This window comes from Amphiura filiformis, chromosome 8 (assembly GCF_039555335.1).
Source record: "Amphiura filiformis chromosome 8, Afil_fr2py, whole genome shotgun sequence".
NCBI classification, from domain to species: domain Eukaryota; kingdom Metazoa; phylum Echinodermata; class Ophiuroidea; order Amphilepidida; family Amphiuridae; genus Amphiura; species Amphiura filiformis.
Genome location: NC_092635.1, coordinates 58,232,544 through 58,247,969, shown reverse-complemented (window position 1 = coordinate 58,247,969; position 15,426 = coordinate 58,232,544). Strand labels below are relative to the sequence as shown.

Here is a 15,426-nt window from a genome sequence, read left to right as displayed (position 1 = left end):
CCCCCAGCTCCCCCTGACTATGCCACTGGCTAGGTTTTAATTCTGCATGTCAGCAGGTTTTTATTTTTTTCACTTGCTGTAATATTATGGGTGAATAGATTTGAATTTAACCCACCGACTACTGATGGCATGATTCACCGAGTATGTGGAGCTGTAATGGCCCCAGCAATGCTGGAACGACCTATATGTTTTTTACAGCATTTCTCCATTTAAAAAAAAATCTGCTTATAATTTGGCTTATAATTTATTAAGTGGGGGGGGGGGCACTTCAGAACTGAGAACTGATTTTGGGGCAAATAGGGGCTTCTAAACAGAAATTTCAAAATGTTTTTTTGTCTATTGGGCCAAATTGTTGGGCCAGGTTGTGGAGCGAAAGATTTTGTTTTGAGCTAAAGAGCTGAATTTTGAGAGTTTTACTCAAAGCGAAGCTAATGAACTGGAGAATGATCCCCAAATGTAGATCTTCCAATCTGCCAGAGGGACTGAAGAAGGGACCATTTACCGCCACATATACCCATACCACCTTTACATGTAAATGCCCCCTCTGGGCTGTGATGACTACAACATGTAAAGCTAAAAAAAAGTAATTGTTTGATTGCCCTTCCGAGACAAAAATTTGGAGGGTCGGTAGGTCGATCCTTTTTTTTTTTCAAGGGCTCTTCCTCAATTTTTCCTCCATTTTGAAAAGGCTAGTATTGAAAAATGCTTGATCATTTTTGGTAAAAAAATTGTGTGTTCTTGGACTAGATTTAAATGGAAATACTTTTTAATCAAATATGCATTTAATAAATCAAATGAGTGAATAACAAATATAAAATGTCCTTGATACTGTCCAAATTTAAGGTTCTTCTAAAAATCTGATTAAAACAAAATCTGACCCAAGATTTCAAATTTTTTGGGTCGGTCTCTGAGGGCAACCAAACATTTTTTTTTGTTGCTTAATCTATCACATAGCTATCATCCACATATTTTCAACTTTTTCTTTCCTACCGGCTTTCTGTTTCAGTTAAAAGAATGTATCCGTGCGTTGGATCAGGATCAGCGACACACTCCCTTCAGACAGAGTAAGCTGACTCAAGTACTGAAGGATTCCTTTGTGGGAACGTCTAGGACTTGTATGATAGCCAACATTGCACCATGCGCTAGTGCTGCTGAACACACACTCAACACACTTAGATATGCAGATAGGTAAGGCAATCATAACTTAATCTATACAATCTTAACAATTTGAATGCTCAGTGCCAGAAGTGGGTAAGTGTAATAGCTGCCCTGTAAACAGTTGGCAATTAACACACAGTATATTGTACTCAACTATACATGGCAGCTACATATGGCAGCTATTGCACTTACCCACTTCCACTTGTGACACTGAACAGTCAAATTCTGAACATTGATAGAAAAATATGATAAAAAGTTTCAACAACACTTTAATCCATAATATTTTGGTTACCTAAGTCAGTATTTAACCACATTTTGGGTTGTATAAGTTTAAAGTACTTTTCCTGAGGTTATCTCTTTAGGGGTCAAAAGCATTTAATTTTAACATGATATTTCCTCAAATGTTGTTATATCTATGGAATATATGGATACTTTGAATCAACATCACAATTGTGACTTGCTCCCACAAAAACCAGACATAAGTCACTAATTTTGAAAATTGAGTTTTTGTTATCATCATTTAGTATAGGTCTTCAGCTTTCATTGAATACCAAAATTATGTTTCTGGGACATGTGGTCCTCATTCTACGGTCTTTCAACGGGAAGGGGGAAGCGACACATAAAGAAAAGGCAAATGCAAGAAAACGGGCTTTAAAGTTGTAAAATGACATGTTAAGGACTTGGTTTGCCTCAGAAAATGCTAGATTTGGGTGCTTTAGACGTAAATTTTTTTTAAATTTTCAATGTTAGGTTAACGTAAACATATGTGACATGATCAAGGGGAATGAGTCACATGTCGGCCCTGGTCGAAAATGAGTTTTACACATGTTTCTAAAGAGGACATTTAGAGCTTTCAGAAACTGAAAACCCCATGTTAATATGACTTTTCTTTCTGAAGTTACGCCAATTTGTCAATCACTGAAAACAATATAAAACAAAAGAATTTTAACACTTTCTTTGCCAATATCTCAAAATCAATATTAGCGACATCCAACTCATTTCCCTTGATCGTTTTTCACCCATTTCCCAACTTTGACTTGCCATATCATGAAATGGCTGAGTGTGACTGATGTCGGCTTTCATCAGAACGGGTCACAATTCAGATTATTATTCACTTTTGATACACATGATTGCACCTACATGTATAATGGGCTATTCCAGTTGAAATCCATACACCCCCTATGGAAGGTATATGACCTTAATCTCCCACACAGGAGTGTCAAGTGGAGCTATTTGAGGTGACTTCATTTAAAATGTACACCCCCTGTGTGGGAGATTAAGGTCATGTCTTACATAGGGGGAGTGTGGATTTTAAATGGTATAGCCCAGTATACTTTGATCAGCTCGTAATTGGCGGGAATTGTTAGGCTTTTACCACTACGCCACAAAAGTAGATCCACGTTAAGAGTGATATTGTTCATCTGGAAGATCTAAAATGTGCATGTTAAAGAAAGTAGACAGGAACAGGACTTGAATTAATAATTTATGATGCTTCTGGTGAGGTGTCACAAGACAATTCTCTAAATAAGATATATTGATATTAATCCACGATGTTAAAATTCCCGCCGATTACGAGCTGATCAAAGTATAGGCTAGAACAAAATCACTTTATAGGACAATGACATATGCATATTAGCACTCTTGATTGAGAATGCCGGGAAATTTTATAGGAAAAGTTGATGCCAGGCAAGGCCATCATCCCATACAACAAAAGTCTTACTCATTAAATTTACATTTTTTGTGTTTTGATTTTACTAAACAGGGTTAAAGAACTGAGAAAGCAAACACGTGCCACCAGTTCTCCGTCCACTCCACATCTGTCTGCACCCACCATTTTCAGCCCTGGAAACACATCCACACCAGTAAAACCAGTCAAGCAGCCATTGTCAACCAGACAACCTACCAGCACATCTACACCAATCAAGAGCAAAACTCAAAGAAGTCGCTCATCGGATAATACCAAGAACAAACATGACATTTCAAAAAGAAAGACTGATACAGATAAGACTCCCTTTCGAAAGACGCCAACACGGAAAACGAGAAGTTTATCAAAATCCAATAGAAGTTCTGATCTGAATTTGTCCAAATCGGTGAAAAATGATTCGAAACGGGAGAGGAAGATGATATCCGGTAGTAGAAGTGATGAAGTGAAGAGAAGAGATACACCGTCCAGAAGGGAAGTGAAAGTTAAAGATGCACCGTCCAAAAAGGAAACCAAACCGAAGGAAACACCAACAAAAAGAAGCGTGGAAGCCAAAAATCAAGCCAGAGAGGCTTTCCTAATGAATAGCAGCCTTCCCGTGTGGGAACCGCCAAAAGAAATGGAACTTATTCAGAAAACGCCCGAAGATGTTGTGTCAGCACCGACTGTCTGGGAGATTGATAATCCAAGATTCAGAAAGGATAAATCTAATTCCATGAGAGAAGAAGCAAAGAATGAATCTATTAATGAAGTGTCAGATTCAAATGGAGGTATCGTGGAGCCGAGAGAAGATCTTGAAGAAAATAATAACAATAGTACGCAAGGCGTAGATGGGGAGGTTGCGATTTCTTCAGAGGAACAAAACAACAAGCAAAACAAAGATAAAAGTTTTAATTCTGACAGTACTTTAGAATTATTAGCTGAAATTGACCATGCACTACGCAATTCTTTGGTTAGTCCGTTGGTAGACGAGAGCCCTGCACAGCCTAGTGGGTTATCTTCTGGTATTCAGCAATCAAGTTCAGAAATTAGAAATGATAAGATTGGGTCAAATGAAGAAAGGAGTTTTCAATACACGACTAACACCAAACCATATGACAGTTTGTCTAGGAACAAAGAGGAAATATTGAAACAACACCAGAAGATGCAAGTGGCTGTCATCACTGGAGTTAAATCGCCAGACCCAAAGAAGGCTTTGCATCGAAGCCTGAGTTTACCATCTCAGGTAGAGCTGCCAAATCAAAGCCAGTTGGAACCCCACCACAGAAGAACCCCAGGGCTACGTTCCAGATTGTCAGGTAGAGGGATTCAAACCTTGCCGTCCCCTCGCGATCTACAAAAAGTTACCCCAAGAGCGTTGAATTTTGGGGATAAAGAGAAAGCAAGACAGGATCCTCATGATGACTCAAACACAAGTATTAACAGACCTCAGACTGCTCCAGAAACTGAGAATTCAAGTGGTGTTATTGTTTCCACAAGTTTTGCTGAATACCTGACATCGCATGGAATTAATATACCTGATATTATTGTATCTCCAGATAAAATGTCACCTCGAGAAAAGAGCAAAACTGGTGTATTAAATGAAAGCATAGGAAGAACAAGAGATTCTCATCTGCATCATGGAGGCTCGCACAGCAGGCCTGATTATACCCTTGCCAGAGTAAATAATAAATACCCAAGCTCTGGTGGTGATTATAGGCAATCAACTGTACAAAACCAACATAGCCATGTACCGGTAGACACCCGGAGAGATGTGCCAGTAGACACTCAGACACATAGTCATGTGCCAGTAGACACACGGACACATAATCAAGTGCCAGTAGACAGTTGGACACATAGTCATGTGCCAGTTGACAATTGGACACATAGTCATGTGCCAGTAGACAGTTGGACACATAGTCATGTGCCAGTAGACACTCGCACACATAGTCATGTGCCAGTAGACAGTTGGACACATAGTCATGTGCCAGTAGACAGTTGGACACATAGTCATGTGCCAGTAGACACACGGACACATAATCAAGTGGCAGTTGACACTCAGACACATAGTCATGTGCCAGTAGACACACGGACACATAATCATGTGCCAGTAGACTCTCGGACACATAAAACTGTTGAAACACACAACCAAAGAAACACATTTGTGCAATCGACTTCACTGCATGCAAACAGTGCTAGCCTAAGACAAGCCAGACAGTCTAGAGATACTGCCATTCCATGTCCAAGGAATATTAACAGAAGTGTGCAGCCAGATATCTTACATGGCCAACAGGTTAACAATAACAGGAGCCATGTTTCACGGCCAACACCGATCGGGCAAAACCAGGACAGCCTTTCTAATAACAGTGCTAATCCAACACCAAGAAGACCAAATATGCAGTACAACCCTGGTATGCATCGTATAGAAAACAATAAAACACAGTCGCCCGTTTCGGTTGAAGTATTACGACATTCACAGCCCATTACTGCCAGCCAAGACGGCTCAACTCCTGTTGCACAAGTGGTGCAGCCTAATCAACATTCCATACCAAGGGCATTCAGCAAGGAATCACTGGGGAGAAGTGGTGTATATCCCAGCTATCAAACCTCAGTGCAATCTCCTATCGTGAAAGAGACTCTGCATGTTGCTATGAATACTCAGGAAACCTCTAATAAGGAATGCAGTGTCAGAAGGTTGTCTTATCACGAATCATCTCAAAATGTTGAGTCTCAAAAAGAGGATGATGCTGTCGGAAGAATGAGTTATCATGAATTATCTCAACACAGTATTGAGTCGCAAAAAGAGGAGAGTTGTTTGAAGACGCCACCAAGTCTGCAGATAAATCTTGCTGGGGCTATTGATGATGATGTTTCTGTAGCGTTGGTTTTAGCTAAAGACAGGCTGTCTGGGGTTGCGCATCAGAATTCTGCTATCAGGAGAGCAAAGTAAGTATGATGTCAAATCTTCTCTTCAGTAATTCCCAGAGTTCTTTTCAATGTATGTCTTCATTGATGCGCACATCAACACCTTGCATGTTGCTGATGAGTGCATCAAGGAAATGTATTCTCAAAAATTCAAAAGTGTTTTTTGGTATGGTTGTAAAGGGAATAACTTTTGGGTTTTTTGAAGGTCTTACAAAATGAGTTTAAGGATATACGATGTATAAAAGTAGTTCACACCATCTTGCGAATGGTAGTGAGCTTTAGCAAAAATTGCATTGCTCAATTCATAGCGAGCGTGTAGAAGAATTCAAATATCACAGATATACTTTTGTAGGTCCTGTGACTCTTGTTATGTTGTAAAGAGGGCTGACACAACAACACTTTTGTAAACGTACATAACTCATTAACAACAATAAATTAAGCAAGTTTTCAAAGTATATGATTTGTAGAATGAACTTTTGCAAAACACCAAAGTGTATTTTTCAATAATATATTGATTCAGATAATGAAAATTGATTTTATTGACTGCTTCGACCAACAATACCTCGTATACCCTTAAAAGGCAATACTAGTTGGTGAGGAATTCAAGAGGCAAATAAGGATATATTATTAAAATCAGAACTTGTACATGAAGAGCTTATTTCCAAACCTTGTTAAGTCCACTATCCCATGTTTCTGATTTCCCTGTGCGATATTGCAATATGTTGTGATGCCAGGTATTATAATTTCAGTTGGATGCACCATTACAAAGCAAACAGTGGATGGATGCACAGTAACAATACTGTCTGAAGCTTTTGTTTCCCAAATGAGAACAATAGTCTGCATATTGTTATGCAGCATTGTTATGATAAATAATAGCTTGTTGATGGTACAACTCGTTGTTGCTAATATCAAACTTGTCAAACTAATTGTGATTTTATCTCACAAGTAAATGAGACACATAGCTAGGGTTGTACACGGTTTGGAAATAAGCTCTTCACATGTAGAGCAGGAGCCACATGAAAGTTTTGATCTACTGAAGTCTACCGAGTACTGAAGTGGTACAATGAGACTGAAGAGGTTCATTAGGGGTATATTTCACTAAACTTTTAACCCCCACGTAACTCAAGTAATCATTCGTAAATTACAAATACCCTTTTACTAAACATAACTTTACTTAAGGTCCTTGTAGTAAATCCCTGTTCAATGGCGTAGCGTCATAGGGGCACGGGGGAGGGGGGGTGGGCACGGCCCCCCCCAGTCAATCTGAAATTTAAAAAAATCCCATAGGAAAATGGCCGAAAAACGGCTTGTGCCCCCCCAATCAGACCCGGTGCCCCCCAATCGGATGACCCACGCTACGCCACTGTCCCTGTTACTTACAATCGTAAGTCATTTTAGTGAAATCAATTTTACAATGTCTTAAGTTACTATTGATTTAGAGATTTGCGAAGCTTCGTAAAGTTTAATGAAATGGAGTTCATTTGTCAAGACCAAATGGAAAACTTACATTTTTCTACTGACAGTTTCACTAGAAACATTCTGGATTTCTCGAAGCATTGATGATGTTATTGATCCATCTTGCTTGGAGCGGAAACCTTGTTATTACCAGATGTGTTACTCCTACCTTTAACATTGGTCTTCAGTAGAGGATCAAAGAAAGTGTCCCCTTGTCTCTGACTTTAGGTGAAGTGATTCTTGAAGAAGGGGTGATTTGAGTGTCTTGTGACGTAGAATCTTTGTTCACCAACACCCCGGTCACCAAAACACTCATAGATAATAAGATCGCCTTTCTCGCGACCAAGATCTTTTAAGATCTTATTGTTTGAAGTCGAGGACACAGAGAAGAATCCTTATTATACAGTAAGCCAAAAAATTAAGGTACCAGTTATGTTCACCCCTGTATATCCTAATTAAAGACAGGTATGTCATAATTGAAACAAGCAGTCAATTGCTGCGTCTTATATAGCTTGAATTTAGACCTCATTTGTTGAAATCGTTCAAGAAATAAAGACACGACATCCAAAAACCCAAAGATGCCAATTTAAAAGTTGCAGTTTGCTCCATTGCAAGCCCTATAGATTTGTACACAAGACATTCTCGAACAAGAGAACTAACGCCATACTTCCATTGATAATAGCGCGTTAAAACTAGCGTTGTGCTTTCATTGATTAGAACATAAAAGTGCAACTTGTGATTTCGTTTCTTAGGTTTTAGATCACCCTTTCTTTAATTCTCACCCAATTTCAACAAATAAGGTCTTAAATCATAGCTAAAAAGTACAGGTAGGGGCCGATTGTTTTAATTTTGACATATTTGTCTTTGTTAGGATATACAGGGGTGAACATATTTTTTGGTTACTGTATATCTTGTGTAGATTGCCCTGAGTGTGCAAGATTTGTGATCTAAATGACCCCCAAAATCAAATCAGCTCCTGAATCTATCAAAGACAAAGCCCTTATTCCACATTATGCAAAAATTATGACAATATCATTTACCAATATTTGGACATATGTTTGCTTTTCATTTTTACAGAGACTTATTACTGAGTGCTCATGCTGAGCAGGTTGATGAGATCCAACAGCTATGTGAAAAGGAATTGATGTTGATTGCTGAGTTTAAGAAAGGAGACAAAGTGAGTACATTAAAGGAGTGACAGGTTAGACATGTTAATTTTGTCAGTTTGTGTTGTTCTCTGTTAGATTTTGTTAATAGTCATTACTTGAATGCCAGTTAGCAGTCTTTTCTCTGCTCTTTTCTGCCTTGTCCGTGCTTTGTATACAAAACAGTTAAACACTGATGATTGGCTTCATTTTATATTTGCTCTTTTTTGCCATTGAAAAAAATTATGTTGTACTGTTTTATGAAGAAAAAAGATGGATACCACAGCCCAAAAAAGAGAGCCATATCAAACGGCCAGGACATAGACCATTTTCGCTATATATGTCCTATCATGCACTACTCCAGGAGTCCAATGCCCGCTTTGCATATCAGACTGAGAACATGTATACTGGAAATGGGAATGTGTGGTACCCTGGAGTAGTGTGTGATGGGATAAAGGTGTAAAGGCTTTATAAAGTGCCAAATCATAAGCCAGGCATATTTGAGTTCAGGTTACATATAACTGCTAAAGAAATATGAATACCAATTGTGCATGTACATCCAAATGTTTTATTGAATTTCACTTGTGCACGAATGGGCTATTTCAATTAAAATCTACACTACCTCTTTGGAAGATTAAGGAAATATCTTCCATAGGGGGAGTGTGAATTTCAAATGGAATCAACACATTAGCCAGCTCCATTTGAATTTCATATACCCTCTTGAAAAAATCAACCTGAATATTCCACAGAGAGAGGGTGAGTTTCAAATAAAGTGGTCAATGTGCTGATTCCATTTGAAATTCATACTCCCCATGTGGAAGATATTTTCTAAAATATTCCACAGGGGGATAGTGTGGACTTTTACAGTGGTGTGCGCAGCACATTGAAAGAGGGGCAGGTTGTTCAGTTCCCTCGAATGGAGTCTGTTTATACTAGGAGCAAATTTTGATGTTTTTAACATTTGTTCCCCAAATCCCCGAATGACCAACAAAAGTGGGGGGGATGCCCCCCCCCCTTTGCACACGCCACTGGACTTTTAATGAAATAGCCCAATTCTTGAAATCTGTATGTGTTGATATATTAATATGAAGTATTAAATCTCAGTGTTGTCATAACACACCATTCATAAATAAAGGGTTTATGCTATGATGCCATTTCTGTGTTTTTCTTTCTGTAGGATCTGCCGGAATATCTAGGCTATGTTGAAGATCTCCTGAGGAGTAAGCTGAGATGTATAGATACATTCAGGGATCAGTTGGATACGTTTGCTACGCACACACCTGAAGCCTCACCAAGATCTCCCATGGAAGCATGGTAGCCAAAGTCTTTGATCACACTGGACAAAATACATCACTGTGTCAGCATTTGTATTCATTTGTTTGTATTTAGCATGCACTGCAGTCAGCACAACTTGGTGTTACTTCCTGTTTTCTCTGTGTTGATGTAGATGAAACTAACTTTGGAGCAGTAAGTTTATCCAGCACAGCATGCTTGGCAATTGGAGCCAACATGACAATGCATTTACCATGGCAATTTTGATGATGGTCCCATTGAATTGTGTAGTGCATTTTGCTATCGAGGAATAATGAATAAGCGATTGCCATGCACTGTTGCAGCAGACAGCCGGATGATATAGGATGCAAATAGTGAGATGTTTCTCACTAAGTTAACATTTTTGTGCTTCAAGCAGTCAAAAGCAGAGATGCCAACATTTACATTCAGCAATCAGGGAGGTAGCACACAGATTAGGGAGGTTTTCAGAATTACATGCAACCTACAATGTATGGGTACAAAAACCTTCCTGAATCAGGTTGTGCCAAATTTGTTGGTAGGAATGTACAAAAAAAATTCATTAATTTCAGGCCCGGGGGGCCACTCAAATATGACAGTGTACGCATGCGTGACCAAATTTTTTTCGAACACCCCCTAAACAAGTTTTCCTCTGTGAGCAAAATGACCCCCTAAGCAAGTTTTTAGCAGCTTTCCCAAAAAATTTGACCCCCTAAACAAGTTTTTGTCTAATTTTGACCCCCTAAACAAGTTTTTTATATAAATATAAAATACCAAGGTGCAATTTATCCAGAGGAGGCAACGTTATGCTGTGCAGTATTCACATCGTACTAGTATTTGGTTCCTAATTCGGCACCTAAAGTTGATTATCGTGTCCCGGTATCGTGTGCCCTTATGCTTTCTACCGCAAATTTAATTTCCTAAAGTAATCCAGAGAAGGGGAAACTCACAAATCTACCAGCAGGAGTAGTAAATAATGTGAGGAATCTATAAAAGTCTTGAAAATCTTTTTGAAATACAGTGATATTTTCGTCTACCCATCTGTCCGCTGAACTATATACCCTCATAATTCAAGCAACATTTATATGACGTCATTAATGAATATATGCATGTATTTTAATCAAAACGGTATTTTACATAGAAGTACGAGGCCATGGTTAAATCACATGTAACACGTCATGAAATACATTGACATAATACAGTGACACTCTAGGTTTCTACGAACGGGTAATTCCGGCACTGGAAACTTTTTTCGGAATCGGAGTTTCAGCAATTTGAAAAGCGGATTAAAATGGTACCCTAAATGCATTACAAACAATTTTTAAAACTACCCCTTTTCATAAAAATCACTGTTTTTGCCCCCCTAAACGCGTCACGCGCATAACATGCTCAACCAAAAAAAAACACCCCTTTTCACACGTTTTTTTGGTCACGCATGCTTACATCATTATATTTGAGTGCCCCCCACCCCCGGAATTTCAGGGTGCCTCCCTGAGAATCGGGGAGGAGTGCTCTCTGCAAGCATATGTGAGGCACTCAAGCAAAATGGGCAAATTGTTACACAAAAGTTACTTTTATTTACTTATCAATGAGGGGCAAATAAGTTTATCTTACTTCAAATTTGTGATTTTGGCGGCTTCTTTTCAGGTTCCGTAGCGTGTGCAAGTTGGCTGGTCTACTTTTCACAGTCAGAACCTTGATAATATCTGTTTGATAGTTCATGCCCTTTTCAGTAAGCTTAATTTGTGTTCTTTCTCTTTGAATATTGCATACTCTGTACTGGTTTGTAAATCAATAAGCAATGCCAAACATTTCAAAGCCTTTTGAAATGTTGTCAACACAGCAGGTGGTTTACTTGTATTGAATATTATGTACAATATGAAGAGGATATCCAGGTATAACAGGTGCTACTACTATATATAGCATCTTGACAATGATCATCAATGTAGGCTTGATTTTTTTTTGCGGACAAAGTTATAGCCTATTTCACTACCTCCAGTAGTGCCATTGGCTTAAGTTTAGCCTGCTCTGCATTAGCATAGTGTTACTAGGTGGTGTACATACTTTTGCGCGCACGATCAAAGTGGCCCATATGTACACGCAAGAAATAAAGCTAATTGCAGAACACGCTGAGCTTCAAAGCTAGTGCCGCTGACTGGAGGTAGTGAAACAGAATAGAATTGCATTTCAATGAATTAGAATTGTAATGGATCCGAGTGTTTGGTATATATTATGCAAGACCCATATTCAAGTGTCCTGACAAATCGTTAACACATTAGAACTATACATTTTCATACTTAAACAGGAAGCCCCATCTGGCCAGTTCTCCACAGAAGAACTGATAATGCACCTGTTACTTTGATGACAGACAGAACAGAATTTACATGGATAAATTTTAACCTTGACTAATTCCCCAAAGAACTTGAACCAAAAGTGGGGCTTTCACTTTAAAAAGGAAGATATTGGTTATGCATTTTTAGATTGAAAATTAATTTGCCTTTGGTAAAAATAACAAAGCAAAATTTACCTATGGTTTTGATGTGTACTACATGGAGCGATAGATTGATACAACAAAAGACATGTTGAGGGCTTATGCAAGAAGGCCCATCTGTAATAGCTACCAGGTGTTGTACAAATAGAATGCATAAATAGTGAAATGTAGGGTAGCCAGGGCCAGATTTACCATTGGGCCAGATGCCCCCAAAATTGCCTTGTGCATGTTTCTTTGTAGCCCGGAAACACCCTGTTTTGGACCAAAATATCACAATTTTGCATGCACTGTCCCTTTGCATAGTTATATTAACTGGGCTAAAATTGTCTGAAATTGAAAATGTCCTAGTAAAATCAGAACAAAATATGGTGAACATCCTCATGGCGAGTTTGGGGCCTCCAAAGTTTGGCCTGGCCCAGGGCCGCCAAGAAGGTAATTCCCACCCTGAGGGTAGCTATTAGAGACAGTGCCACCTTAATTAAACTAAACCCTTGATATAAAGAACAACTGACTCCATTAACTTGGTACTGTTTGCAGACTTTATTTATTTGATTCAACAATTCTTTATCAAGCTATTGCACATTCCTCTTGTTAGGTTTGTCATTTGAATGAAATTTACCCACCAACTCTGTATTTCCTTCCATCCACAAATCAGTTAAAGCAATACATGTAAGTGATGCATCTACAACCTATAGCATGTAGATAGGTGACATGTGACCGCATACCAAACAGTTGGTTGGCAGCTGTCGCATGGTCTTTATCATCCGGTCTTGTTGAGGACCTGTTCTTTTGAAACTTGCGTTAAATCAGATAATAAGCAATAATGTTATTGAACATGGAAGAAGTCGCATGCTGTTCCCTCAAGTATATCGCTACACTTTGTTCCACCTATAAATGGCAAGAATCATTGTGGACTGATATAGAATGCATGCATTCAGTTCAGCGCAGTACCTATAGGCAGGGACAAGCGATTTGCAGGGATACATGATTTGCACTGAAAAAAAGTTCCGCGCAATCTCCGCGCAATTTGCTATTTTTTTCGCGCAAATCGCCTGTCCCTGCCTATCGGGTAATAAATGCATGTGAATGGCGTGCTTATGTGAATTCACACAAACATAAGTTGGAGAGTAACAGAATCAAATAATTTTTGCCACTTGTAGGTTGAGCAAAGTTTAGACCCTTATATTGCCTTTGGTTATGAGTATTGTATAAAACTTCGCTTGGAATCCACATTGATATATATATCTTCTTAGTAAATAATCTTATATAATAATCAAGAAATTCAGTATGAGTGAACATTTTGCAATAAAACAATATAGTATTGTATCAAAAGAAATGGTGCAAACCCAATGTGCTGTAAAAAATAAATCAGTATTTGCCATTTTGGCACAAATAAAGACATGGGAATGATGTGCAATTTGATTTGGTGGTGGGTACAAATATTTCATGACATTTGCAGAAGATGGCAACTGCCAGCACTTAGCTGTGAAAAATTCGAGACATACAATGTAAATTGCAATTGAGTTGAGCCCAATTCATAAAGGCTTATGATTGATCTTGCAATTGATTTACCACATGCAAGATCAGTCATAAATTTTGGTTAAACTGACCCAATTCCTTTATTTTACTTGTACTTTGAATCTTATCCATGGAACATGATTGCCTTGTGAATACTTTTAATTATTACTGTGATACTGCATAAGTGGTAATTTTTGTGTACAGTTATTTTCCCGATTTGTAGTGAGAGACACATTTTCGCAAAATGTTATTTTCGTGATTGCCCAGTCCTCCCCTATACTTGTAATACATTATTGCATATATTTGGGAGGTATTATATTTGTGGTTGGAGCTCTAATTGCGTAATTCGCAAAAATAAAACCCTCATGAAAATTTCCACTTATACAGTATTAGAATGGGGAAGGTTGAGCCATAAGTTCAAGTTTTCCCCGAATTATTTTTGTTTGCTAACAAAATGTATAACCCAAATTCATCCCAACAAATATTTGTATTTGTTAGATTTTATGCTTAAATCAGTCCAAAATAGTTCAGAGGTTATGCCAATCTTCCGAGACATACTACTAACGTCATCAGTTTTTGCAAGGAATCTTTAACCGTTTGAATATCCTCCATACTTCACCTGCATGCAAGGTTGCTGTTACTAAAGAAGTACGTGGACATTTTTGTTTTCAGAATTACATGCTTTTCACATTAAATGTGTTCTTTTACAATACAACAAGAGATTCCTATTGGGGCCACCTGCACTGGTACACTGTCACCAAGGTTCCTGGCTGGTATGTATACTGTGCAGTACCAGGGGAGTACCTATGTAGTACTTGGGCAGTACCACTGCTGGTACGTCCTGTGCAGTAGCAGCATTCTTACTGTGTAGGTACTCTGTGTGTACCAGTCTGGTACCTTGGCGACGATGTACATGTGCAGGTGGCCACGATGGGAACCTTGCAGTGTATGTTTATAGGCCTATGTAAGAAAATTCACGAATTTGAGTCTTGAGTCTCTGGACTGATGACTGCCACAACCTCCTGAGTAAATGACATTCTTCATACTTATATGTCTCTGGTGCAAATGAATATTTTGAGTAAACAAGTTTCCAAAATTCTTAATGTACATACAATTACAAGAACATGAACTGTCACTGCCATAAAGATAAGTGATGCCTAATATTAGGAATGTAGAAAAGAAATTTGACACTTTTTGCCTTGTTACTCTCTTCTGCCTACAAAGTTTTGACCGTCTTGGTAGTCTTTCAAACAAGATTCATTAGTAGAGACATTTTGTCAGTGCAATTAGAACCAACGTTTTTGATATAATTTTCATGTATATAAAGTCAATTTTGTACTAGCTATTATGCATTGTCTGTAAATATAGTTACTGTACAATTTACATTTTGTCTGTACATATTAATATTAACAAAAAGTGACATTACTTGCTTGTTTTCTTGCCACAAAATTGGATATCATATTAAGTTTGCAATAATATATTGTTATAATTGATTAAGGCATGTCAGAGCAGGGCCTGAGCTAATTGGGTTTGTGCTCAAATGTTAAGAAAAATATAGCCCACATTCATAAGGAAAGGTATGGGTTCAAAAATGAGATCCCAAGGCTCTTTGTAATGGGATTTATTATCCCGAATGTGCATGATTTTTCATTTCATGAAAACATTGGTGTAGCTTTACCAATACCCATCCCTACTATACTATGATCAGCTTGTAATAGGCGGGAATTGTACGGTTTTTTTTATGCACGCTTTGATGAAGTCCT

General features: G+C 38.3%; 1 protein-coding gene across 1 annotated transcript in view; it reads left to right on the top strand.

Moving 5' to 3' along the window:
• Nucleotides 1–10,762, top strand: part of LOC140159629 (uncharacterized) — a 47,136-nt gene extending 36,374 nt beyond the window's left edge. Inside the window, 4 exon segments of the mRNA XM_072183124.1 lie at nucleotides 1,007–1,188; nucleotides 2,921–5,785; nucleotides 8,297–8,396; nucleotides 9,542–10,762. Coding sequence (XP_072039225.1) covers nucleotides 1,007–1,188; nucleotides 2,921–5,785; nucleotides 8,297–8,396; nucleotides 9,542–9,682 — 3,288 coding nt within the window. The 3' untranslated portion in view covers nucleotides 9,683–10,762.
• Nucleotides 10,763–15,426: the final 4,664 nt, after the last annotated feature.